The sequence below is a fragment of the Ornithorhynchus anatinus genome, chromosome 3 (genome assembly GCF_004115215.2).
Source record: "Ornithorhynchus anatinus isolate Pmale09 chromosome 3, mOrnAna1.pri.v4, whole genome shotgun sequence".
Lineage (NCBI taxonomy): Eukaryota > Metazoa > Chordata > Mammalia > Monotremata > Ornithorhynchidae > Ornithorhynchus > Ornithorhynchus anatinus.
Window position 1 is genome coordinate 125,559,192 of NC_041730.1, and position 26,762 is coordinate 125,585,953.

The 26,762-nt window shown below is 47.8% G+C and overlaps 1 protein-coding gene and 1 non-coding gene across 2 annotated transcripts in view; both read left to right on the plus strand.

Moving 5' to 3' along the window:
• Nucleotides 1–26,762, plus strand: part of PIK3AP1 (phosphoinositide-3-kinase adaptor protein 1) — a 137,426-nt gene that overhangs the window by 66,928 nt on the left and 43,736 nt on the right. Inside the window, exon 3 of the mRNA XM_029060986.2 lies at nucleotides 22,651–22,829. Within this exon, the coding sequence (XP_028916819.1) occupies nucleotides 22,651–22,829 (179 nt within the window). The remainder of the gene's footprint in view (nucleotides 1–22,650; nucleotides 22,830–26,762) is intronic.
• Nucleotides 2,146–2,283, plus strand: LOC114810598. Its single transcript, XR_003758294.1, has one exon. It is a non-coding gene; the product is annotated as a small nucleolar RNA SNORA7 (small nucleolar RNA).

The window sequence follows — 26,762 nt, forward strand, 5'->3', positions numbered from 1 at the left end:
GACGTGCCACAGTGTTGCAGGAAACACCTGTGTGTGTGTGTGTCCTGAGGGCAGTCAAGGGATAAGGGCTATGACTGACTTCCCTGATGGTGAAGCTGCAAGGCCGTGACCCTTCTAGCCCTGGCTCCGTACCTTATCTGCTGTATGACCTTGGGCAAGTCATTTCACTTCAGTAGGCCTTCCCTCATCTGTAAAATGAGGATTGAGGCTGTGAGCCCTTTGTGGGACAGGGACTGTGTCCAACGTGATTTGCTTGTATAATAATAATGGTATTTATAGCGCTTACTGTTTTAAATGCTGGGGGGGGGGGGGGGCGGGGGCGGTGCAAGGTAGCCAGATTGTCCCACATGGGGCTCATAGTCTTAATCCCCATTTTACAAGTGAGGTAACTGAGGCACAGGGAAGTTAAGTGACTTGCCCAAAGTCACACAGCTGACAAGTGGCGGGAGCTGGGATTAGAACCCACGACTTCTGATTCCCAAGCCCGGGCTCTTTCCATTGAGCCACGCTGCTTCTCTTGTATCCACCCCAGTGCTTGGTGCAGTGCCTGGCGCATAGTTAGAGTTTAAGAAATATCACAGTTATTTTTAATAGGAGACCCGTGTGCAGCAGCAGCTGGGTCTTTGCTCTCCCTCTGACCCTGTCTCTCTCTCTTTCTCATTCTCTCTCTCTCCCCTCCCCCACCTCTCTTCCTTCCTCTTATTCTCCTTCTCCATTTTTCTCCCTTTCAGTTTCTCACTCCCTCCTTCCGGTTTCATTTCAATTCTTGCTGGTTTGAAGGGCTGATAAAAAAAAAAAAACAACTGCATTTATTAAGATTTACTATGTGCTGAGCACTGTACTATGCCCCTGGGAAAGTACAGTATAACAATTGGTAGACATGTTCCCTGCCCACAACAAGCTTACAGTCTAGAGGGGGAGATAGAAAGTAATATAAATAAATCAATTACATTGCAGATATTTATGTAAGTGCTATGGGGCTGAGGGAGGGGTGAATAAAGGGTGCAGATCCTAGTGTATGTAAGCCCGTCAAACGGCAGGGACTGTCTCTATCTGTTGCCCACTTGTTCATTCCAAGCGCTTAGTACAGTGCTCTGCACATAGTAAGCGCTCAATAAATACTATTGAATAGTGATAGTGTAAGGGTGATGCAGAAAGGAGTGGGAGAAGGGGAAATTAGGGCTTATTTGGGGGAAAGCCTCTTGGAGGAGATGTGTTTTTATTAAGGCTAAAAAAAAAATGATTGATAAAAATTTAAATATATTCAAACAGCTTTTTTGACCCCCAGACTCAATAAGACAAATTGATTCTGAGCTACTTAGAGTGGGTTAAGTCACTGTTCACTGGCCCAGGGGTCCAGTTTAGACTGCTCTCCTTCTCCCGTTCCCTAAGGGCATCCAGAAGTCCACAGTCCAGAACCCAACCCTGCAGTGGACGTGGATATGTCCCAGTTAATACAGCTCCTCAGATTATCTGGGCTTGGGCCTGTTCCATCTTTACTGTGGGCAATCTTGGTGAACTCAATTTACAGTGACCACAGAACGACTGTTCGGTAAACTCCCCTAGTACTGGGACTAGGGAGAGCTCACTGAAGCAGCAAGGCCTACGGGAAAGAGCACAGGCCTGGAAGTCAGAAGGCTCCGGGTTCTAATGTCGATTCTGCCACTTGTCTGCTCTGTGACTTTGGGCAAGTCACTTCACTTCTCAGACCCATGTGGGACACAGACTGTGTCCAATCTGATTAGCGTGGATCTATCTCAATGCTTAGTACAGTGCCTGGCAAAGAGTAAGCACTTAACAAATACTATGTTTTTAAAAATGAGAGCTGAATTTGGAAGTAACACTTCTCACAGCTAATGGGAATTGCTTGGAATTCATTCCCCCATGAAGTTGTGTGGGCCAAAATATACCAACAGGTTCAAGAAAGGTTTTGATCAGTTCACAGACAAGAGGCTCTCAGAGGGTTATTAGAGGGGAAAATTAGGAAAGTGGGAATCAATCAATAAATTAATGCTTACACAGAGCACTCTCCTGAGCGTTGGGTCTCTCTAGCCATGAGGATAATGAAAAGAAGGCAATTTTCCCACAATCCCTCCAAGAGTCCTTTAGGTTTTTTTAAAAAATGGTATTTGTTAAGCACTTGCACCCCTCTCAGGGTTGCACTTGGAGGGTTTCCAGTACTCTACCAGTCTCAACTATGGGAGGGAGAATCAAGCAGAGGCCTGTCCATTCCATTCCTAGCTTGGCCAGTGGCTAGCGAGTGGAAGACAATCTGCTACAAGTCAAAACTCACCTGTGCTGGACAAGGGCGGAGACTCAAGGTTTACTGCACGGATGGCGGCAATGGTAAACCACTTCCATATTTTTACCAAGAAAACTCTATGGATCCACTACCAGAACGATTGCAGATGGAGAGTGGGGCGTTCTGGGAGAGATGTGTCTATGGCCTCTCTCTGGGTCAGAGACAACTCGACAGCATAAGACAAGAAAGCACTTACTAGTGCACCAGGTACTGTTCTAAGCCCTGGGGTAAATAGAGAGTGGATACAGGTAATCACGATGGACAGAGTCCCTGTCCCACATAGGGCCCACAGTCCTAATCCCCATTTTACAGATGAAGTAAATGAGGCACCGAGAAGTTAAATTACCTGCCCAAGGTCACCCGGCAGATTCTGGACTGAATGAACCATTGGTCAGAACCAATACGGCAGTGCTTGTGTTCTGATCCAAAGCCAAAGAGTTCAGACACAACCAGTTAATTATGGTATTTATGAAGTACTTGCTCTGTGCCAAACGGTGAGTTGGAAACAAGAGAGTTAGAGCAACCACAGTCCCAATTCCTCATGGGGCTGACGGTCTAAGAGAGTTATCTTATTCCCATTTTTCAGATGAAAAATCTGAGGCATAGAGAGGTCAGTTAACCTCCTGGAGATATGTATGACCAGCGGTAGAATGTTAAGTGTATGCAATGTTGATTGATTGGCATTCACTTTTAGCTATTTCCAGACTTTAAGCCCCTCCTAGGAAACATCTACCATCTCTGTTTTATTGTATTCTCCCAAGCATTTAGTAGAGTACTCTGCACATAGTAGGCCCTCAATAAATATTGATTGATGGATGGGTAATTGATAATGATAGATTGATGATGGATTGAACCAGAATTAGAACCCAGGGCTGACTCTGGGGCCTGTGCTCCGGCCACAAGGCCATGCTCCTTGTCATTGTTCAGGCTTGGTTTGGGGTGTGTTGAGCTAGAGCAGGGAAGCCACCTCAGCTAAAGGATGACCTTCTGGCCCCCCCAAAGCCTAGGGTGACATGGAGGCTTGGAGCCGTCCGACTCCCAGCTTCTGCACACACCCCCACCCTGGGTCACTCTGGATCCCGTGGCTTCTCTTGAGCTCTGGCCAGGGATCTGCTAAGGCATCCTTCATCCCCCTTCTGCTCTCTCTCTGGTTTGCTCAGCTCCACAGAAGCAGAGTGACCTAGTGGCAAGAGCATGGGCCTGGGAGTCAGAGGACCTGGGTTCTAATTCTGGCTCTACCGCTTGTCTGCTGGGGGACCTTGGGCAAGTCACATAACTTCCCTGGGCCTGAGGTTCCCGCTCTGGAAAACGGGGATTAAATACGTGTTTTCCCTCCTTCTTAGATTACTAGCACCATGTGGGTCAGGGACAGTGTCTGATCTAATTAACTTGCTTAGTACAGTACTTGACATATAGTGAATGCTGAAAAACAAATACCATGATTGGGTTAAGACCATGAGCCCGATGTGGGACAGAAACTGTGTTCAATTCAGTTCTCTTGTATTCCCCCCAGAGCTTAGTACAGTGCCTAGCATAAAACTAGGACCTTACAAATACCATTATTATCATGTATATTATTATAATAATATACATTATTATAATACGCACACATGTATTATTAATAATAAAATAACATATTAATATATTATCATAATAATATACATAATAATGGTAATTTAAAAGGAAGGGCAGAGTTGGGGCTGGGGGGGACCGGTGCCTGGGCTCCAGCTTCTGACAGCAACTCTTCCAAGTCCCAATTCATTCCTCGCTCCCCTCAAAGGCTCAGTGTCTTCTCGTCTCTTCTGAAGTAGTGCATCAATCAATCAGTGATATTTTGCCTGCTGAGGGTAGAGCCGTGGAGGTAGAAGACACATTTTCTGCCCACTGAAAGCTCATAATCTAAGAGAGGAGACAGATGCAAAATATTTCCCAGGTTTCAGGTGAGAGATAATGGAAAGATATGTCCGTAGGGTGATCGATGGTACTTGTTGGGCACTGACTGCAAGTTCGGATAATTGCAAAAAGCAGGAAGAGATTGGAGGTGGGTGTTCCCCAGTCCTGAGAGGAGGGAGGTGGGGACTAATAATAATAATGATAACAAGGATAGTATTTGTGTCAAGCATTGTGTGTCCCTATGTGACCAGCACTGTTCTAAGCACTGGGGTAGGTATGTTAATCACATTGGACACAGTCCCTGTCCCATGTGGGGATTCACAGTCTAAGTAGGAGAGAGGACAAGTATCGAATACCCATTTTCCAGATGAGGAAACCGAGACTCAGACTTGCCCAAGGTCACCCAGCAGGCAATTGGCCGAGCCAGCATAAGAACCCCAGTCCTCTGACTCACAGGCCTGTGCTCTATTCTCTTCCCCTCTTCAAAGCCCTACTTAGAGCTCACCTCCTCCAAGAGGCCTTCCCAGACTGAACTTCCCCTTTTCCCTCTGCTCCCTCTGCTGCCCCTCTACCCCCCTTCACCTCCCCTCAGCTAAGCCCCCTTCCCACCCCCTTCCCTCTGCTCCTCCCCCTCTCCCTTCCCCTCCCCTCAGCACTCTGCTCGTCCGCTCATTTGTATATTTTTTTATTACCCTATTTATTTTGTTAATGAGATGTACATCCCCTTGATTCTATTTATTGCTATTGCTTTTGTCTGTCTGTCTCCCCCGATTAGACCGTAAGCCTATCAATAGGCAGGGATTGTCTCTATCTGTTACCGAATTGTACATTCCAAGCGCTTAATACAGTGCTCTGCACATAGTAAGAGCTCAATAAATACTATTGAATGAATGAATGAATAGTCCACAGTGCTTCTCCACAGAGTGATTGAAAATGATAATAGTCCATGAGTCTGGTTCCCCTCAAATCAATGGCCACGTGGCCAACTGAGGCTGCAGCAGGCAATGTGCCGCGCCGACTGACTCAAAACGTCCTTGGGCCTGGCTCACTGTCGCTCTTATTTTTAGCCAGCAAGTTGGTTTTACACATCCCCGGCCTCACCGGGCCTGTCAGGAAGGGTGTGAAGCCCAGTGGTTTGCAGCTCGAAGCCTCCCTGGCAATGCGGGAGGAGTTCCCGGCTACCCCCTTGTCTCCCACCTCAGCAGTGACATCGAACCAGCAGCCCGCCAAAGCCACGCGTTGGCAAGATCGAGGAAAGACACCATCTCTCAATACCTGCGGGATGCTGGAAGCGGGCCGAGACTGTTTAGAGAAAGGCGCATTTCTTTTTCTATTTTGATCCTGGCAGGAAGGGATCGAAGAAGGTGGTTGCAGGCAGGAAAAGAAGCAGCAGATGACACCGTGGCAAGAGCATGGGCTTGGGAGATAGAGAACATGGCTTCTAATCCCGTCTCCCCAACTTGTCTGTTATGGGACCTTGGGCAAGTCACTTAACTTCTTTGTGCCTCAGTTACTTCATCAATAAAATGGGGATTAAGACCGCGAGCCCCATGTGGGACAGGGACAGTGTCCAACCTGATTATTGTTCATCTACCCCAGTGCTTAGAAGAGTGTTTGACACATAGTAAGAGCTTAACAAATATCATAATTCTTATTATGATTAGGAGAAGAGTCTGAATCCACCTCTAAGGGGCCAACTTTTTCTGAAGGACTTTTCTTGGCTGTCAGGGGGATGGTGTGGGGGTGATTCGATGCCAGCTGGCATCTGCTCCGCTTTGTGGGCGCAGGAGTGCCAGGACGGTGAGGAGGGATTCCTCAGAACAGGCGGGGGGTGGATGGAAGTGAGCGTGTGGGTCAGAGGGTCCGAACAGCAGCCTCTGCTCCTCAGGCTTGAGCGAGATGATAATAATCATAATTATGGTATTTGTAAAGTGCTTACTCTGTGCCAGGCGCTGTTCTAAGCGCTGGGATGGATACAAGTCAATCGGGTTGGACCCAGTCCCTGTCCCATGTGGGGATTTCAACCTCAATCCCCATCTTCCAGATGAGGGAACTGAGACCCAGAGAAGTGAAGTGACTTACCTAAGGTCACACAGTAGACAAGTGGCAGAGCTGGGTTTAGAACCCATAACCTGACTCTTAGGACTGTGCTCTATCCACCACCCCTTGCTGCTTCTCTGAGATGCCTTCTAGATGTCCTTGCAGTCTTCTAGACTGTAAGCTCGTTGTAGGAAGGGAATGTGTCTGTTATATCATTAGATTGTACTCTCCCAAGCACTTAGTACAGTGCTCCGCATACAGTAAGTGCTCAATAAGTACAATAGAGGGGGCGGGGGCTGGCCCCGTTTTCATTTCAGGGCTGCCAACCCGGCTGACAGGAGACCCCTTGCTTGCCCCCTCCTTGCCAGACCTCTAAGGCTGCCCAGTGGGGCAGGATCCAAGGGCGCTTGGAGGGCACCATATGGCAGGAGAGACCCCTGGCCTTGCCACCGCCTCCTCTTCATCAATCAATCGATAGTATTCACTGAGTGCTTGCAATGGACAGAGCACTGAACTAAGCGCTTGGGAAAGCAGCGTGACCTAGGGGAAAGAGCACGAGCCTGAGAGTCAGAGGATCTGGCTTCTAATCCTGGCTCCACCGCATACCTTTTGTTTATGGTTTTTATCAAGCGCTTACTAGGTGCTAGCAACTATTCTAAATGTTGGGGTAGAGAAAAAATAATCGGGTTGGACACAGTCCCTGTCGCACATGATGCTCACAATCTTAATGCCTGCTTTGTGACTTCAGGAAAGTCAGGGGATTCAATGCCGGCTCTGCCTCCTACTTAGACTGTAATAATAATAATAATAATGATGGTATTTATTTAGCACTTATAATGTGCCAAGCTTGTGGAACCTGATCATCTTATATCTATCCCAGCACTTAGTTCAGGGCTTGAAACATAGTAAACAGTTAACAAATACCACAATTATTATTAATATAATTAATAATAATAATGCTGGTATTTGTTAAGTGCTTACTATGTGCAAAGCACTGTTCTAAGAGGTAGGGGGATACAAGGTGATCAGGTTGTCCCACGTAGGGCTCACAGTCTTAATCCCCATTTTACAAATGAAGTAACTGAGACACAGAGAAGTGAAGTGACTTGCCAAAAGTCACACAGCTGACAAGCGGCAGAGCTGGGATTACAACCCATGACCTCTGACTCCCAAGCCCGTTCTCTTTCCACTAAGCCACGCTGCTTATTATCATGGTTATCCTTGTTATTTGCAATGCAGTAGAGTTAAGGGGCCTAAGGGGGAAAATAGATATTTTTTCAGATGAGGAAACTGAGGTATGGAAAAGTTAAGTGACTTGCCCAAGGCAAGTGGCAGAGGGAGTATTAAAACCCAAGTCCTCCATCTTAGAGCCCCAAGGTCTTTCCCTTAGGTCATGCTTCTTCTCCCTTCCCATTGACTGTGAACCCTGTGGGGGAATGAGATTATGTCCTACCTGATTATCCTATATCTGCCCCAGTGCTTAAGCACAGTGTCTGGCACATAATAAACTCTTAAATACCACCAATATGATTATTATGACGTGCTCCAGGCACTACTGAAAAATCCGCCAAAAAAACAAGAAGCCGAGGTTGGCTTTCCGAAGTGAGAGGAAAGAGCTGCCCCCAGAATGGAGGAAGCAGAAGGAAGAAGAAGGTAAAGAACTGGATAGGAACTGGGGAGCAAGGAGTAGGAAAACAGAATAGAAAGCAGGAGGGTGGAAAAAGGAGAAGCGAAGTGGGACACCATAAGTAGGAGGAAGGAAGAAACTACAAAGAAGGAAGACACATGAAAGGAAATAAAATGATGAGCGGAACAAAGAAAATAAGACCTGGGTAAAAAGAAGAGGAAGGCGCAAGCAAGGGAAGAGAGGAGTCAGAGGAGCAAGAAAAGGAGAGGATGGATACCTTTTACTCAATCAATCACTGGTATTTATTGAGCGTTTATTCATTCATTCAATTCATTCAATAGTATTTATTGAGCGCTTACTATGTGCAGAGCACTGTACTAAGCGCTTGGGATGAACAAGTCGGCAACAGATAGAGACAGTCCCTGCCGTTTGACGGGCTTACAGTCTAATCGGGGGAGACGGACAGACAAGAACAATGGCACTAAACAGCGTCAAGGGGAAGAACATCTCGTAAAAACAATGGCAACTAAATAGAATCAAGGCGATGTACAATTCATTAACAAAATAAATAGGGTAACGAAAATATATACAGTTGGGCGGACGAGTACAGTGCTGTGGGGATGGGAAGGGAGAGGTGGAGGAGCAGAGGGAAAAGGGGAAAATGAGGCTTTAGCTGCGGAGAGGTAAAGGGGGGATGGCAGAGGGAGTAGAGGGGGAAGAGGAGCTCAGTCTGGGAAGGCCTCTTGGAGGAGGTGATTTTTAAGTAAGGTTTTGAAGAGGGAAAGAGAATCAGTTTGGCGGAGGTGAGGAGGGAGGGCGTTCCAGGACCGCGGGAGGACGTGACCCAGGGGTCGACGGCGGGATAGGCGAGACCGAGGGACGGCGAGGAGGTGGGCGGCAGAGGAGCGGAGCGTGCGGGGTGGGCGGTAGAAAGAGAGAAGGGAGGAGAGGTAGGAAGGGGCAAGGTGATGGAGAGCCTTGAAGCCTAGAGTGAGGAGTTTTTGTTTGGAGCGGAGGTCGATAGGCAACCACTGGAGTTGTTTAAGAAGGGGAGTGACATGCCCAGATCGTTTCTGCAGGAAGATGAGCCGGGCAGCGGAGTGAAGAATAGACCGGAGCGGGGCGAGAGAGGAGGAAGAGAGGTCAGAGAGAAGGCTGACACAGTAGTCTAGCCGGGATATAACGAGAGCCTGTAATAGTAAGGTAGCCGTTTGGGTGGAGAGGAAAGGGCGGATCTTGGCGATATTGTAGAGGTGAAACCGGCAGGTCTTGGTAACGGATAGGATGTGTGGGGTGAACGAGAGGGACGAGTCAAGGATGACACCGAGATTGCGGGCCTGAGAGACGGGAAGGATGGTCGTGCCATCCACGGTGACGGAGAAGTCTGGGAGCGGACCGGGCTTGGGAGGGAAGATGAGGAGCTCAGTCTTGCTCATGTTGAGTTTTAGGTGGCGGGCCGCCATCCAGGTGGAGACGTCCCGGAGGCAGGAGGAGATGCGAGCCTGAAGGGAGGGGGAGAGGACAGGGGCGGAGATGTAGATCTGCGTGTCATCTGCGTAGAGATGGTAGTCAAAGCCGTGAGAGCGGATGAGTTCACCGAGGGAGTGAGTGTAAATGGAGAACAGAAGAGGGCCAAGAACTGACCCTTGAGGAACTCCAACAGTTAAAGGATGGGAGGGGGAGGAGGCTCCAGCGTAGGAGACCGAGAATGATCGGCCAGAGAGGTAAGAGGAGAACCAGGAGAGGACAGAGTCCATGAAGCCAAGGTGAGATAAGGTATGGAGGAGGAGGGGATGGTCGACAGTGTCAAAGGCAGCAGAGAGGTCAGGGAGGATCAGAATGGAGTAGGAGCCATTGGATTTGGCAAGAAGGAGGTCATGGGTGACCTTAGAGAGAGCAGTCTCGGTAGAGTGGAGGGGACGGAAGCCAGATTGGAGGGGGTCTAGGAGAGAATGGGAGTTAAGGAATTCTAGGCATCGATTGTAGACGACTCGTTCTAAGATTTTGGAAAGGAAGGGTAGTAGGGAGATAGGACGATAACTGGAGGGGGAAGTGGGGTCAAGAGCGGGTTTTTTTAGGATGGGGGAGACGTGGGCATGTTTGAAGGCAGAGGGGAAGGAGCCCTTGGAGATTGAGTGGTTAAAAATAGAAGTTAAGGAAGGGAGGAGGGCAGGGGCGATGGTTTTAAGAAGGTGAGAGGGAATGGGGTCCGAGGCGCAGGTGGAGGGGGTGGCACTTGCGAGGAGGGAGGAGATCTCCTCTGAGGATACTGCAGAGAAGGATGGGAAAGTAGGGGAGGGAGTTGTTGGGGTACTGAGTGCCTAGGCCGTGTTATTTCATTATAATGGAAGAAGAATTTGGGGGTGGGTGGAAATGAGTGATAAATAGTTTGGGGTAGAAGGATGGGTAGGAGGAGAAAGGTTAAAGATGGGGAAGGAAAAAGTAGGTGTGAGGAAGAAGGGGCAACAGAGGGAAAGAGGGTAGGTGGTCCAATCATTTGACCTCTTAGTGGCCCCTGTCTGCTGGAGATGATGGGTCCAGTGATTTAACCACTAGATGCCAATGCCGGCCCTTGTCTCCTGGAGACGAAGGGTTCTGTGTAGGGCTGGACCGACTTTATCTTTCTCACTGGGAAATCCAAGATGAATCGAGAGTTCGGAAGGAGGATGGGTGAGGGAAAGTGACAAGAAACAGAACGGGTCTGGGAGTCAATAGGACCAGGCTTCTAATCCCAGCTCTGCCACTTGTCTGCCGTGAGACCTCGGGCAAGTCACCTAATTTCTCTTTGTCTCAGTTACCGCATCTGTGAAATAGGGATGAGGACTGTGAGTCCCATGTGGGACAGGGACTGTGTCCAATCCAATTTGCATGTATCGACCCTAGGGCTGAGTACAGTGTCTGGCACGTAGTAGGTGCTTGACAGATACCCTGGTTATTATTATTACTTCCTCCACCAGGCTACTCTTTCAACTGGGTCTGACAGTTTGAAATAAGGCATCCTAGGAGGCCATGGGCCAGTTCTGATTCTATAGATTCTCCCCCAGCAATCACTCTGCAGCCACTCTCCACTAAAATATAACATTTTTTTAGCTGTACTTGTTAAGCACTTACCATGTGCCAAGCACTGTGGTAGATAGAAGAGAAGATAAAAGAGAAGCAGCGTGACTCAGTGGAAAGAGCCTGGGCTTGGAAGTCAGAGGTCATGGGTTCTAATCCTGGCTCCTCTGCTTGCCAGCTGTGTAACTTTGGGCAAGTCACTTAACTTCTCTGTGCCTCAGTTACCTCATCTGTAAAATGGGGATTAAAACTGTGAGCCCCATGTGGGACAACCTGATCACCCTGTATCCCCAAAGTGCTTAGAACAGTGTTTTGCACATAGTAAGCGCTTTACAAATACCAACATTATTATAGTCAGTTTGAACACAGTCCCTGTCCAACCTGAGGCTCACAGTCTAAGTAGAAGGGAGGAGGATTTAATCCCTATTACATAGATCATAATAATGATGATGGTATTTGTTAAGCGCTTAATAATAATATAATAAAAATGTTGGTATTTGTTAAGCACTTACTATGTGCAGAGCACTGTTCTAAGCACTGGGGTAGATACAGGCTAATCCGGTTGTCCCACATGAGGCTCGCAGTCTTAATCCCCATTTTACAGATGAGGTAACTGTGGCACAGAGAAGTTAAGTGTCTTGCCCACAGTCACACAGCTGACAAGGGGCAGAGCCTGGAGTCAAACCCAAGACCTGTGATTCCGAAACCCAGGCTCTTTCCACTGAGCCACGCTGCCTCCCCTACTATATGCCAGACACTGCACTAAGCGCTGGGGCTGATGCAAGCAAATCAGCTCAAACACAGTCCCTGTCCCATGTGGGGCTCACAGTCTCGATACCCATTTTACAGATAAGGTATCTGAGGTTCATAGAAGTTCAATGACTTGCCCAAGGTCACAGCAGACATGAGTATTAGTATTAACAATAATAATAATAAATATAGGAGCAAAGTGAAAAGTCAGCATAATAATAATAATGTTGGTATTTGTTAAATGCTTACTATGTGCCGAGCACTGTTCTAAGTGCTGGGGTAGATACAGGGTCATCAGGTTGTCCCACGTGAGGCTCACAGTTAATCCCCATTTTACCGATGAGGTAACTGAGGCACAGAGAAGTTAAGTGACTTGCCCACAGTCATACAGCTGACAAGTGACAGAGCTGGGATTTGAACTCATGACCTCGGACTCCCCTGCCCGTGCTCTTTCCACTGAGCCACGCTGCTTCCATGAGGGCAGGGAGGGTAGAGAGGAGCTTTGAGAGTGTGGCTAGGAAGGAGGGCTAGGAAAACCCTTGGCAAATAGGAGGAGACTGGATTTGGTCTCTCTAGGAGACTATTTTCCCCTCTCAGAGTCACACCTGGAGAGTTTCCAGTACCCTACCAGTCTCGGCTAAGGGAGGGAGAGTCAACCAGAGGCCTACCTGTTCCATTCCTAGCCTAGGAAGTGGCTAGTGAGTGGCAGGCCATCGGCTACAAGTCAAAATTCCCCCATGCTGGGCAGCAGCGGCAGGGGAGAGAGTAGAGTACGGAGACTTGAGTTTACTGCGTAGAAGGCGGCAATGGTAAACCACTTTCGTATTTTTACCAAGAAAACTCTGGATCCACTACCGGACCGATGGCAAATGGAGAGGGAAGTGTTCTGGGAGAGATGGGTCCGTGGAGTCACTATGGGTCAAAAACGACTCGACGGCATAAGACAAGACAAGGAGACTATTTTAAATCGGGGTCCCTAACGGGAACATGGAGCCAAGCACTCCTTTTCTGGAGCCTCTGTGGTGAGCTTAGTTAGGTCACAGCCTCTCTGAGCAGGGTCCACTGGTACTGTTTGAACGCACTGACCGTAGTGCTAAGCTACCAGAGAGATCATCTCTGTGCTAGCTGGAATTTCCAGAAACCAAAAAGCAAGGTCATCTTAAGGGAGCACTCAGAAAACCCTGTCCTCTGGATTATGAAAAGCTCTTTGTGGGCAGGGAATGTGTCTGTTTACTGTTATGTTGTACTCCCTCAAGCGCTTAAGAGAGAGAAGCAGCATGGTGTAGGGGATAGAGCACAAGCCAGGGAGTCAGAAGGTCATGGGTTCTAATCCCGGCTCCACCACTTGTCTGCTCTGTGACCTCGGGTAAGTCACTTCACTCCTCTGTGCCTGAGTTACCTCATCTGTAACAAATGGGGATTAAGAGTGTGAGCCCAATGTGGGACAGGGACAGTGTCCAACTTGATTAACTTGTATCTATCACAGTGCTTGGCACATAGTAAGAACTTCACAAGTACCATAATTTATTGCATTTATTTTTACAGTGCTCTGCACATAATAAATGCTCAATAAATGCTACTGAATGAATAAATGAACGAATGAATGACTCTCCCAAGCAAGTAGTACAGTGTTCTGCTCAATAAGTACAAATGAATGAATGAAGTACAGTAGAGAAGATTCTTGCATTCAGAAAATTTAGAATTGTCCCACACTCATAAAGCCAGTGGTACAGCTTGCAGCCTTGCAAGCCTAATAAATCAATTACTCCCTGGTGTTTCTTGAGCACTTACTGGGTAGTTTGCAATGTGCTGAGCTCTTAGGAAAGTACAATACAGTAGAGTTGTCAGAGAGTCCCTGCTCACAAAGATCTTAAAGGCTAGAGGGGGAGACAGATTTTAAATCAGTTGCAGACAGGAAAAATGACAGAGTATAAGGAGATGTACATAAATGCTGTGGGGATGGGATAGGGTAAATATCGAATGCTTAAGAGTGATAGATCCAAATGCATAAGAAGTGATAAGAGAAGAGGGTGGGAAGGTAAATAAGGGCTTCGTCGGGGAGGACCTCTTGGAGGAGATGTGACATTAGGAAGGTTTGGAAAGTGAAGAGGGGGTGAATTTTTGGATAATAATAATAATAATTATGGTATTTGCTAAGCACTTACTCTGTGCCAGGCACTGTACTAAGCGCTGGGGTGGATACAAGCAAATCGGGTTGGACAGAGTCCTTGTCCCCTATGGGGCTTGCGATCTCGATCCCCATTTTAGAGATGAGGGGATCTAGTTACAGAGAAGTGAAACGACTTGCCGAAGGTCACGCAGCAGACAAGTGGCCGAATCGGCATTAGAACCCATGACCTTCTGAGTCCCAGGCCCAGGCTCTATCCACTAAGTCATGCTGCTTCTCCAAGGGGATATGAAGGGGATGGGAAGTCCAGGCCTGAGGAGGCTGTGGGCAACGGGTCAGCATTGAGATAGACGAGATCGTGGTACAGAGAGAGGGTTGGCATTAGAGGACTAGATTAGACTGTAAGCCCGTCAAACGGCAGGGATTGTCTCTATCTGTTGCCCATTTGTACATTCCAAGCGCTTAGTACAGTGCTCTGCGCATAGTAAGCGCTCAATAAATACTATTGAGTGAATTAGAGGAGTGAAGTGTGCAGGTTGGGGCGTAGTAGGAGATCAGCGATGTTAGATAGGAGAGGGGAGCTGATTGAGTGCCTTAAAGTCAAAGGTAAGGACTTTCTGTTTGATGCAGAGGAGGACTGGCAACCACTGGAAGTTCTATAGGAATGGGGAAATGTAAACTGGATTTTTTTTCAAGAAAAATGACCCAGGCAGAGGAGCGAAGTATGGTCTTGGAGGGGGAGAGATGGGAGGCAGGGAGGTCAGCGAGCAGGCTGATAAAATAGCCTGAAAAATCCTACCGGCCATAAAATGTTTTTCCCATTGCACCCCCCGTGAGAGAAGCAGCGTGGCTCAGTGGAAAGAGCCCGGGCTCAGAGTCAGAGGTCAGAGGTCATGGGTTTCAAATCCCGGCTCAGCTGCTTGTCAGCTGTGTGACTTTGGGCAAGTCACTTGACTTCTCGGTGCCTCAGTTAAATCATCTGTAAAATGGGGATGAAGGCTATGAGCCCCACGGGGGACAACCTGATTATCATGTATCCTCTCCAGCGCTTAGAACAGAGCTTTGCACCTAGTAAGTGCTTAACAAATGCCATCATTATTATTATTATTATTATTAGAGATGTTGACAATTTTATTTACTCCACACCTGGCGTTGATTTTTGCTCACCTTGGACCCAGAAGAAAATTAGATGTGACTAAGATTGCCTTAAAATGTTAAGCTTGCATGTATAAACCAGACTTTAATAGCTTAGATTACGGCTGGTATGTATCTTCCCATATAATTAGTTCAGCCACTGCATATTTTATTATAAACATGTAATTAGTTTAACTCTGCATGGCTAATGATGACAGTGAAAATTGTGGTATTTGGTAGGTGGTGGTTTCTGGGTCTTGTCCAGTTTGCTCTTCCCCCATTAGCAGTAAGGTTCTGGCCACCTGAGCTGGACTTGTTGAGAACAACATATTTCCTCCTGGCTATTACACCAGGGTCCTTCCTTATGTCTGCCACCCACCAAGCGAAGCAGCTTGGCCTAGTAGGTAGAGGACGGGCCTGGGATTCAGAAGGACCTGGGTTCTAATCCCGGCCCCGCCACTTATCTGCTGTGTGACCTTGGGCCAGTCACTTCACTTCTCTAGGCCTCAGTTCCCTCATCTGTAAAATGGGGATTAATAATAATAGTAATAATAACAATTATTGTTGTTATTGTGGTATTTGTTAAGCACCTATTATGTGCCAGTCACTGTACCAAGCCCTGGGGTAGGTACAAGGTAATTGAGTTGGACCCAGTCCCTGTCCCGCATGAGGCTCACACTCTAAATCCCCATTTGCTTGGCTTAGTGGAAAGAGCATGGGCTTGGGAGTCAGAGGCCATGGGTTCTAATCCTGGATCCGCCACTTGTCAGCTGTGTGACTTTGGGCAAGGCACTTCACTTCTCTGTGCCTCAGTTACCTCATCTGTAAAATGGGGATTAAGACTGTGAGCCCCACGTGGGACAACCTGATTTCCTTGTATCTACCTCAGTGCTTAGAACAGTGCTTGGCACAGAGTAAGTGCTTAACAAATATTTTACAGATGAGGGAACCGAGGCACAGAGAAGTAAAGTGACTTGCACTTCAGACCATTAGCCCTATGGCTCAGTGGAAAGAGCCCGGGCTTGGGAGTCAGAGGTCATGAGTTCTAATCCCGGCTCTGCCACTTGTCAGCGTGACCTTGGGCAAGTCACTTCACTTCTCTGTGCCTCAGTTCCCTCGTCTGTAAAATGGGGATGAAGTCTGTGAGCCCTGCGTGGGACAACCTGATTGCCTTGTATCTACCCCAGCGCTTAGAACAGTGCTCGGCACATAGTAAGTGCTTAACAAATACCAACATTATTATTATTATTATTATGTGGGACAGGGACTATGTCCAACCTGATTATCTTGAATTTACCTCAGTGCTTAGAACAGTGCCTGGCACATAGCGCTTAACAGATCTCACAATTATTATTATTTTTATTATTACCTCTGCAGCCCCTGGTGCTCTGGATCTCTCTTCCCTGATGCCTTCCACAGGATTTGAACCCACTCCTTATTTCATCACCTGCAACTCCTGTGCTCCAAAAGCTTTAACTTTTCTTCCTTTGATCTCCCCCCATAAGGCTACTTTTTCTCTCTCACAAAGATAGCTCTGTGAGCAAGAAGCAGAAATCTATCAATCAGTAGTATTTCTTGAGCACCTATTGTGTGCAGAGCTCTGTAATAAGCATTTGAGAGAGGAAAATTAATAATAATAATGGTATTTGTTTAGCACATGCTCTGTGTCAAGCTGTGCACTAAGAACTTAGGTAAATACAAGATAATCAGGTCAGGCACTGACCCTGCCCCAGAGCGGGCTCACTGTCTAAGGAGGAGAGAGAAAACGGGTTTCGAACCCCCATTTTACAAAATGAGGAAATTGGTATTTGTTAAGCGCTTACTATGTGCCGGGCACGGTACTAAGCTGAAACAGCAAAGTGAAGCGACTTGCCCGAGGTCACAGAGCCGGCAACTGCAGCGTGAGGATTGTTATAATAATGATAATAATAATATTTATTAAGTGCTCACTGTGTGTCAAGCACTTTTCTCAGTGCTGGGATAGATAGAAGTCAATTTTATATAACTATTTATTTTGTTAATGAGATGTACATCACCTTGATTCTATTTATTTGCTATTGTTAATAGTTAAATAGTTAATAGTTTATAGTTAACAGTTAAGAGTTAATAGTTAATAGTTAAAAATAACTATTTATTTTGTTAATGAGATGTACATCACCTTGATTCTATTTATTTGCTATTGTTTTAATGAGAGGTTCATCCCCTTGATTCTATTTATTGCTGTTGTTCTTGTCTGTCTGTCTCCCCTGATTAGACTGTAAGCCCGTCGAAGGGCAGGGACTGTCTCTATCTGTTACCGATTTGTACATTCCAAGCACTTAGTACAGTGCTCTGCACATAGTAAGCGCTCAATAAATACTATTGAATGAATGAATGAATGAATGAATGAATGAAATCAGAATGAATGAAATCAGATCTGACGCGATCCCTATCCACATGGGACTCACAGTCTACATAAGAGGAAGATGGGTGTCGGATCCTCATTTTACAGTTGAGGAAACTGAGGCACAGAGAAGTTAAGTGATGATTTGCCTAAGGTCACACAGCAGGCAAGTTGCAGAGTGAAGATTAGAACCCAGGTCCCCTGAGTCCCAGACATGAGTCCTTTCCATTAGGCCATGCTGCTTCTAGAGTTAGTAGGAAGAGGGTTGGAAACCTGGTAGTGCTGGAACGGATTGATGTGGCTGCAGGAGGCAGACAAGATCCTTACACTCTGGCTGTGGGGAGTCAGATCGACACTAAAATATATTCTAGAGACGGGGAGGTCACGGGTACCCTGATCCCACACAGAAGTGAAACCAGAATCCATCGGTTTCGGTCTCCAAACAGTTGCCAACAACTCCGGCTGCTTGAGAAGCAGTGTGGTCTAGTGGATAGCGCATGGGCCTGGAAGTCAGAAGGACCTGGGTTCTAATCCCGGCTCTGCCACTTGTCTGCTGCGTGACTTTGGGCAAGTCACTTCACTTCTCTGGGCTTCAGTTACCTCATCTGTAAAATAGGGATTAAAAATATGAGCCGCACGTGGAACAGGGACTGCATCCAACCCGATTGATTTGTATCTACCCCAGCACTTAGTGCTTGGCACATAATAAGTGCTTAACAAGTACCATAATTATTATTCGTCTTCCCCAGCACTTAGAACAGTGCTTAACACGTAGTAAGTGCTTAACAAGTACCATCGTTATTACTGTTAGTAAAGTGCTAAATTGATGAGAAAGTGCTGGAATAGCAGTAGGGTGGGAAAAACAGGGAAGAGAGATGAGAGATTCATCGGGGAAGGATTCCTGGACCAGATGTGATTTGGGTCAGGGTTTAAAGATGAGGAGAGCAGGGGTCTCCTGCTCCTCCTCCAGATGTGAAGAGGGAGGGAGTTCCAGGCAGAAGGCAGGATGTGAGGAAAAGGTCAACAGCGAAGGAGCCTGGTTTGTAATGGAGGAGAAGCGAGATCGATCCCGGAGGGGAGAACCGATCGATTGCAGTAAAACGTATGGTCAGGCATTTCTGCTTGATGAGGAGAGGGATAGATATTGAAGGATATTGAAGAGTGGGAAGAGGGGAGCAAAGGAATTTTTTAGAAAAATGATCTGGGCTGCAAAATGAAGCCCTGGATTGAAGAGGGGAGAGGTAGGAGGCAGGGAGGTCTGTGAGGAGGCTGATGCAATAGAGATGGAATATGACCAGTGCTTGGACCAATATGGTCATAGTTTGTTGGAGGGAGAGGAAGGGGAGGATTCTGGAGATGTTGTAAAGAAAAGAAGGGACAGGATTTGGTGACTAACTGAATATGTGCATTGAAAAAGAGAGAGAGGAGTTGAGGATAAATACTATTGAAAGGATAATGCGGATGTTATCAGCTTGCGAGATGGGAGGATGGTGGTGGTGTAATCAATCATTCATTCATTCATTCAATAGTATTTATTGAGCTCTTACTATGTGCAGAGCACTGTACTAAGCTTTTGGAATGTACAATTCGGCAACAGATAGAGACAATCCCTGCCCAGTGATGGGCTCACAGCCTAAATGGGGTAGACAGCAAAGCAAAACAGAACAAAACAAAAACAAGACAACATCATCAAGATAGAATCAAGGAGATGTACACCTTATTAACAAAATAAATAGAGTAATAAATAATATATACGAATGAGCACAATGCTGAGGGAAGGGGAAGGGGGAAGGGCAGAGGGTGGGGGAGGGGGAGCAGAGGGAAAGGGGGGCTCAGTCTGGGAAGGCCTCCTGGAGTAGGTGAGCTCTCAGTAGGGCTTTGAAGAGGGGAAGAGAGTTAGTTGGTGGAGGTGAGGAGGGAGGGCATTCCAGGACAGCGGTTGGACATGGGCCAGGGGTCAACGGCAGGATAGGCGTGAACGGGGGACAGTGAGGAAGTAAGCAGCAGAGGAGCGGAGTGAACGAGGTGGGCAGTAGAAAGAAGGGAGGTGAGGTATAGGAGGGGGCAAGGGGATGGAGAGCTTTGAAGCCAAGAGTGAGAAGTTTTTGTTTCGTGCTAAAGTTGATAGTCAACCACTGGAGATTTTTGAGGAGGGGAGTGACATGCCCAGAGCATTTCTGTAGGAAGATGATCCGGGAAGTGGAATGAAGAATAGACTGGAGTGGGGAGACACGGGAGGAAGGGAGATCAGAGAAGAGGCTGACACAATAATCCAGCCAGGATATTATCAGAGCTTGTACCAGCACAATAGCCATTTGGATGGAGAAGAAAGGGTGGATCTTGGCGATATTATGAAGGGAAGACCGGCAGGTCTTGGTGACGGATTGGATGCGTGGTGTGAATGAGAGAGCAGAGGCAAGGATGACACCAAGGTTGCGGGCCTGTGAGACGGGAAGGATGGTCGTGCTGTCCCCAGTGACAGGGAGAAGACAGGGTTTGAGAGGGAAGATAAGGAGCTCAGTTGTAGACATGTTGAGTTTTAGGTGGTGGGCAGACATCCTGGTGGAGACGTCCTGGAGGCAGGAGGAGATACGAGCCTGGAGGGAGGGGGAGCGAACAGGGGCAGAGATGTAGACTTGTGTGTCATCTGCATAGAGATGATAGTTGACGCCGTGGGAGCGAATGAGTTCACCGAGGGAGTGAGTATAGATGGAGAACAGAAGAGGGCCAAGAACTGACCCTTGAGGATCGCTTACGGTTAGGGGATGGGAGGGGGAGGAGACCACAAAGGAGACTGAGAATGAACGGCCAGAAAGATAAGAGGAGAACCAGGAGAGGACGGAGTCCATGAAGCCAAGGTGGGGTAAAGTGTGGAGGAGAAGGGGATGGTCGACAGTGTCAAAGGCAGCTGAGAAGTCGAGGAGGATTAGAATAGAGTAGGAGCCATTGGATTTGGTAAGAAGGAGGTCATGGGTGACCTCGAGAGGGCAGTTTCGGTGGAGTGGAGGGGACGGAAGCCAGATTGGAGTGAGTCCGGGAGAGAGTTGGAATTGAGGAATTCAAGCCAGCGAGTGTAGACGACTCGTTCTAGGAGTTTGGAAAGGAAGGGTAGGAGGGAGATAAGACGATAACTGGAAGGGGAAGTGGGGTCGAGAGAGGGTTTTTTTAGGATGGGGGAGACATGGGCATGTTTGCATTCAGTCATTCAATCAGTGGAATTTATTGAGTGTTTACTGAGTGCAGAGCTCTGGGAGAGTACAGTACACTCCCTCCGCATAAACAGCAGAGAAGCAGCATGGCTTTGTGGATAGAGCACGGGCCTGGGACTCAGAAGGTCCTGGGTTCTAATCCTGGCTCTGCCACACATCTGCTGGGTGACCTTGGGCAAGTCACTTAACTTCTCTTGGCCTCGCTTATGTCATCTGTATAATGAGGATTAAGACTGTAGATTCTGATTAGCTTGTTTCAACCCCAGGACTTAGTACAGCATCAGGCACATAGGAAGCGCTTAAGAAATACCATAAAAAAAGGAGGTAATGATGGGAAAGTGAGGGAGAGGTGTTGGGCTTTGAGACGAAAGATGAGGGGAGGGAGGACCTCACCAAATTGAATGCCCCCCAGTCTGTGGACTGAACCATGCGTGGCCTACCTGTACAGACTCCGACTGCTAGAGCCCAGAATAAAAAGTTGGGTATTTGTTAAGCGTTTACCTTGTGCGAAGCACTGTTCTAAGCACTGGGGGGATACAAGGTGATCAGGTTGTCCCACGTGAGGCTCACAGTCTTAATCCTCATTTAACAGATGAGGTAACTGAGGCACAGAGAAGTTAAGTGACTTGCCCAAGGTCACACAGCTGACAAGCGGTGGATCCGGGATTAGAACCCATGACCTCTGACTCCCCAGCCCGTGGTCTTTCCACTGAGCCACACTACTTCTGGAATCCCGGGCAGAAGGACAGGATGGTTAAGAAGGTCTGCCCCCCCAGAGTGAAACTTGCAGACCTAACCCAGCCAAATGGCCTTTTCCATCGCCGAACTCGAGCCTGCTTTTTGGACTGGGCCCGACCAAGGAGGGTGAACCAGGTCCGAGCCCATGCTAACCTCAACTCTGCTAATGCTTGGGAAGCAGCGTGGCTCAGCGGAAAGAGCACGGGCTTGGGAGTCAGAGGTCATGGGTTCGAATCCCGGCTCTGCCCCTTGTCAGCTGGGTGACTGTGGGCAAGTCACTTAACTTCTCCGTGCCTCAGTTACCTCGTCTGTAAAATGGGGATTAAGACTGTGAGCCTCACGTGGGACAACCTGATTACCCTGTATCTCCCCCAGCACTTAGAACAGCGCTCTGCACATAGTAAGCGCTTACCAAATACCAACATTTTTAGTAATCCATCACTCAATCGATGGTATTTACTGAGCACTTACTGTATGCAGAGCACCGTACTAAGCACTTGAGAAAGTATAATATAATTAGAGGTGGCAGACCCGTTCCCCGCCCACAAGGAATTTACAGTCTACAAGGATGATGAATTTTGAAATTACAGATTACAGAAATGGGTTCACTTAGAACCCAGTTCCTTCCTTACAAGGCATCAGCCTCAGGGAAGTAGCATGGCCCAGTGGAAAGAGCAGGGGCTTCCTTCCCTACAAGGTATCAGCTAATCCCGGCTCTGCCACTTGTCTGCTGTGTGCCCTTGTGCAAGTCGCTTCATTTTTCTGGGCCTCAGTTCCCTCATCTGTAAAATGGGGATTAAGACTGTGAGCCCCCTGTGGGACACGGACTGTGTTCAACCTAATTTTTACTATTAACCTGTATCTACCCTAGCGTTTAGAACCGTGCCTGGCACAGAGTAAGTGCTTAACAAATGCAATTAAAGAAACATACAAAAAATACGGAGCTAAATACTATGGGGGCCTTCGACTCCGAGGTGGGCAGCTTGTCCTCTAGACTGTACGTACTCTGTGGGCAGGGAAAGGGTCTACCGACTCTGTTGCGTTGTACTCTCCCAAACGCTTAGTACGGTGCCCGTCACACAGTAAGGGCTCAATAAATACCAGGGGCCTGAACCCCATCGCATTGGACTCGCTTTTCTGCTGCAGATTTTGTAGCGGTTCAGCAAATTTCCCTTTTCTCATATAGATCCTCTTTCAGGATTTCCTGACTTAATCTCTCTGACTCTCATTTGCCTAACGTGTTGAGCTGTTTCCTATCTAGTGATGTGTTTGGGGCTTTTGTGAGGAGGGGGAAAGTGGCCAAGCGGGAACATCAATTACAGTTCTCCCTCCTCCTCCTCCCCGTCCTCTTCCTTCATTCTCAAGACGGTGTTCTTTTTCGTCGCCCAGATTCTGGCTGTGACTCGGTCACGGACACGGAGCCCGAGGACGAGAAGAGCCCCCGGTATTCGAGGGAGATTTCCTCCAGTCAGCAGCAGCAGCAGCAGCAGCAGCAGCAGGTCTCGCTCTCGGCCAGCAGTCCTCCGGGGAAGCAGATGGTGGTCCAGCCGGCTCGGATCCGCTGTGGGGTAGGCCTGGCACCGTGCCCGCCGGGGGCTCTCGGCCTCAGCGAGGCTGACTTCCAGAAACCGGGCCTTCCTTCTCTCGCCTTAGAATCGTAATTGCGGCCTACGATTCTATTATCGTATAGATAATATACATTTATACGTAATGTATAAGCACTTAGACGCTTACCGTATATGCGTACGTTATGCATTTAAGCATAATTTAAGCTTAAGCGCGTAAGCTTACGGTGAGTTTTTGGAGAACGGAGAAGCAGCGTGGCTCAGTGGAAAGAGCCCGGGCTTGGGAGTCAGAGGTCATGAGTTCTAATTCCGGTTCCGCCACTTGTCAGCTGTGTGACTTTGGGCCAGTCACTTAACTTCTCTGGGCCTCGGTTACCTCATCTGTAAAATGGGGATTAAAACTGTGAGACAGGGACTGTGTCCAACCTGATCTGCTCGTATCCACCCCAGCGCTTAGTACAGTGCCTGGCACATAGTTAAGTGCTTAACAAATACCATAATTACTATTATTATAAGTATTATTACTGGAAGTGCTTAAGCGCTTACTGTGAGTCGAGTACTCTGCAAAGTGCTGGGGTAGATAACCACATAGTAATTATTATTGCTATGGTACTTGTTAAGCGCTTACTATATGCCAATCACTGTTCCAAGTGCTGGGGTAGATTCAAGTTAATAATCATTATTATGGTACTTGTTAAGCGCTTACTATATGCCAATCACTGTTCCAAGTGCTGGGGTAGATTCAAGTTAATAATCATTATTATGGTACTTGTTAAGCGTTTACTATGCGCCAGGCAGTGTTCTAAGCTCTGGGATAGATACACGTTAATAATAATCATTATGGTACTTGTTAAGCACTTACAGTGTGCTAAGCACTGTTCTAAGTACAGGGGTAGACACACATTAATAATAATAATAATTATGGTATTTCTTAAGCACTTACTATGTGCCTAGCACTGTTCTAAACACGGTAGTAGCGTCAGGTTAGTAGTAATAAAATTATGGTACTTGTTAAGCGTTTGCTATGTGCCAAGTACTGTTCTAAGTGCTGGGGTAGATACAAGTTAACAATAATAATAATAATTCTAGTAAAAAAATAAAATAAATTGTGGTATTTGTTAAGTGCTTACTATGTGCAAAGCACTGTTCTAAGCGCTGGGGGATACAAGGTGATCAGTCTGTCCCATGTGGGGCTCACAGTTTTAATCCCCATTTGACAGATGAGGTCACTGCAGCACAGAGAAGTTAAGTGACTTGCCCAAGGTCACACAGATGACTAGTGGCGGAGCGGGGATTAGAACCCGTGACCTCTGACCCCCAAGCCCGCGCTCTCTCCACTGAGCCACGCTGCTTCTCTATACCTGTTAAGAGCTTGCTATGTGCCAAGCATTATTGTAAGAGCTGGGGTAGATCCAAGTAAATAATAATAATGGCACTTGGTGAGCACTTACTCTGGGCCAAGCACTGTTCTAAGATAGAACGAATACAAATTGATACAAATTGATCAGGTTGGACTTAGTCCCTGTCCCACGTGGGGCTCACACTCTCAATCCCCATTTTCCAGATGAGGTAACTGAGGCCCCGAGAAGGGAAGTGCCTTGCCCAAGGTCACTCAGCAGACGGTTGGCGGGGCAGGGGTTAGAACTCAGGTCCTTTGGACTCCCGGTCCCGGGCTGTATCCATTAAGACACTACCAGATATTGAATCGGAGTTATACAGATGAGGAACCCGGGCTCGGACCACAAGTCATACAAGCAGATAAGTGGCAGAGCCCTGTTCTATCCACTAGACCACACTGCCTTCTCTGTACCAGCTATTGCTTCAAAGCCCCACCGCCCAAGTCCTGAGGGAGTGGCTTCCTGCCCTTTGGGTCAGGGGGCAGTGAGTTCAGCCGGGGACATTTAACTCTGGTCAGATCTGTGTTGGCCATTTGTCCATTTTTTTTTAACGGGCCAGTTTGTTTTCATCCCCTTGCCTGGCTCTGATAGGGCACCGGGCACCTTCATGCCAACATTTTCACTTTAGAAGTCCAGCCTCCCTCCGCCTCAAATCCGGACGCTGAGTTCCACAAGTGGCTGTGCCGTGAGGGAAGGGGGCAGCTATTCCCACTCCCACTCCCATCCCTCTCCCCCAGACATCAATCAGTTGTATTTATTGAGCACATACTGTGTGCGGAGCACTGGACTAAGCGCTTGGGAGTCTGTCTCTCCCGTTTAGACTGTGAGCCTGTCATTGGGCAGGGATTGTCTCGAACTGTTGCCGAATTGTTCATTCCAAGTGCTTAGGACAGTGCTCTGCACATAGTAAGCGCTCAATAAATACCATTGAATGAATGAATAAAACAGACACATTCTCTAGACGGGGAGACAGACATTAATATAAATAAAATGTTGTGGGGCTGGAAGGGGGAGGTGAATAAAGGGAGCAAATCGGGGCAACCCAGAAGGGAGACATGACCCAGTGTTAAGAGTAGGGAGACCTGGATCCGAGACCCATCTCCATCACTGCCTTGCTGTATCACCTTGGGCAGGTCACTTGACTTCCTTGTGCCTCCATTTTCTCATCCGTAAAATGGAGGCAAGATGCCTGCTCTCCCGGAACAGGGACGGGGACCCGTCTGATTATCTTCTCTCTTCCTCAGTGCTTAGCACACGGTATGAGGATAGTAAATATCATCATTATTGGTTTACAGGGGACCGTTTTGTATGTCCCCATGATAATACAGGCTCCTTACCACCTGGGACTTTTGCCTAGGCCTCCCGGGTCTGCAAATAAGGCATCTAGTATGCTTGAGTTCCTTCAGTAGCTGCCTTAGTCTCCCCCTACAGTGGAGTGACTAACGGTATTAAGTATGGTAATTGATAAGTGCTTACTAATAATAAGGTTGGTATTTGTTAAGCGCTTACTACGTGCCGAGCACTGTTCTAAGCGCTGGGGTAGACACAGGGGAATCAGGTTGTCCCACGTGGGGCTCACAGTCTTAATCCCCACAGTCTTAACTGAGGCACAGAGAAGTGAAGTGACTTGCCCAAGGTCACACAGAGGACAAGTGGCAGATCTCGGATTAGAACCCACATCCTCTGACTCCCAAGCCCGTGATCTCGCCATGAGGGGTGAGCCCCGTGATTATCTTGTATCTACCCCCACACTTAGAACAGTGCTTGGCATATTGTAAAGTGCTAAAATACGCTTATTATTTTTAATATTATCATTCTGTTATTATTATTACTAAGACCCGGGTGGATGCAATGGAAGCAGAATGTGCCTATTCCCCGTCTCCCCCGCCCCCACCCCAGGGCTCACAGTCTAAGAGAAGCAGCGTGGCTCGGTGGAAAGAGCACGGGCTGGGCAGTCAGAGATCATGGGTTCAAATCCCCCTCCGCCGCTCGTCAGCTGTGTGACTTTGAGCAAGTCACTTCATTTCTCTGGGCCTCAGTGACCTCATCTCTAAAATGGGGATTAAGACTGTGAGCCCCACGTGGGGCAACCTGATCACCTTGTATCCTCCCCAGCGCTTAGAACAGTGCTTTGCACGTAGTAAATGCTTAACAAATGCCTACATTATTATTAAGAGGGAGGAAGGACAAGAATCATATCTCATTTATTCAGGTGAAGAGATTGAGTCACAGAGAAGTCAGGTGACCTGCCCAAGGTCCCACAGCAGGCAAGTCGCCGAGCTGGGATTGAAGCCCAGGTGTTCTGAGTCCCAGGCTTGTGCCCTTTCCAGCAAGCCAAGCTGGAGTTTACCTCAGCCCACTGCTCAATCTGACGGCCCAGAGGCTCCAGGAGAGGGAAAGCAGCCCTTGGATGAGCTCTCTCAGTTCTTGGGCGAGCCCAGTCAGCCCTCGGACCAGCCGTGTCAACCCTGGCAACGCCAGGCCTCATGGGCTTTGGTGGACCTCATTGCCCACCATTGCACCCCTTTAGACCGCTAAC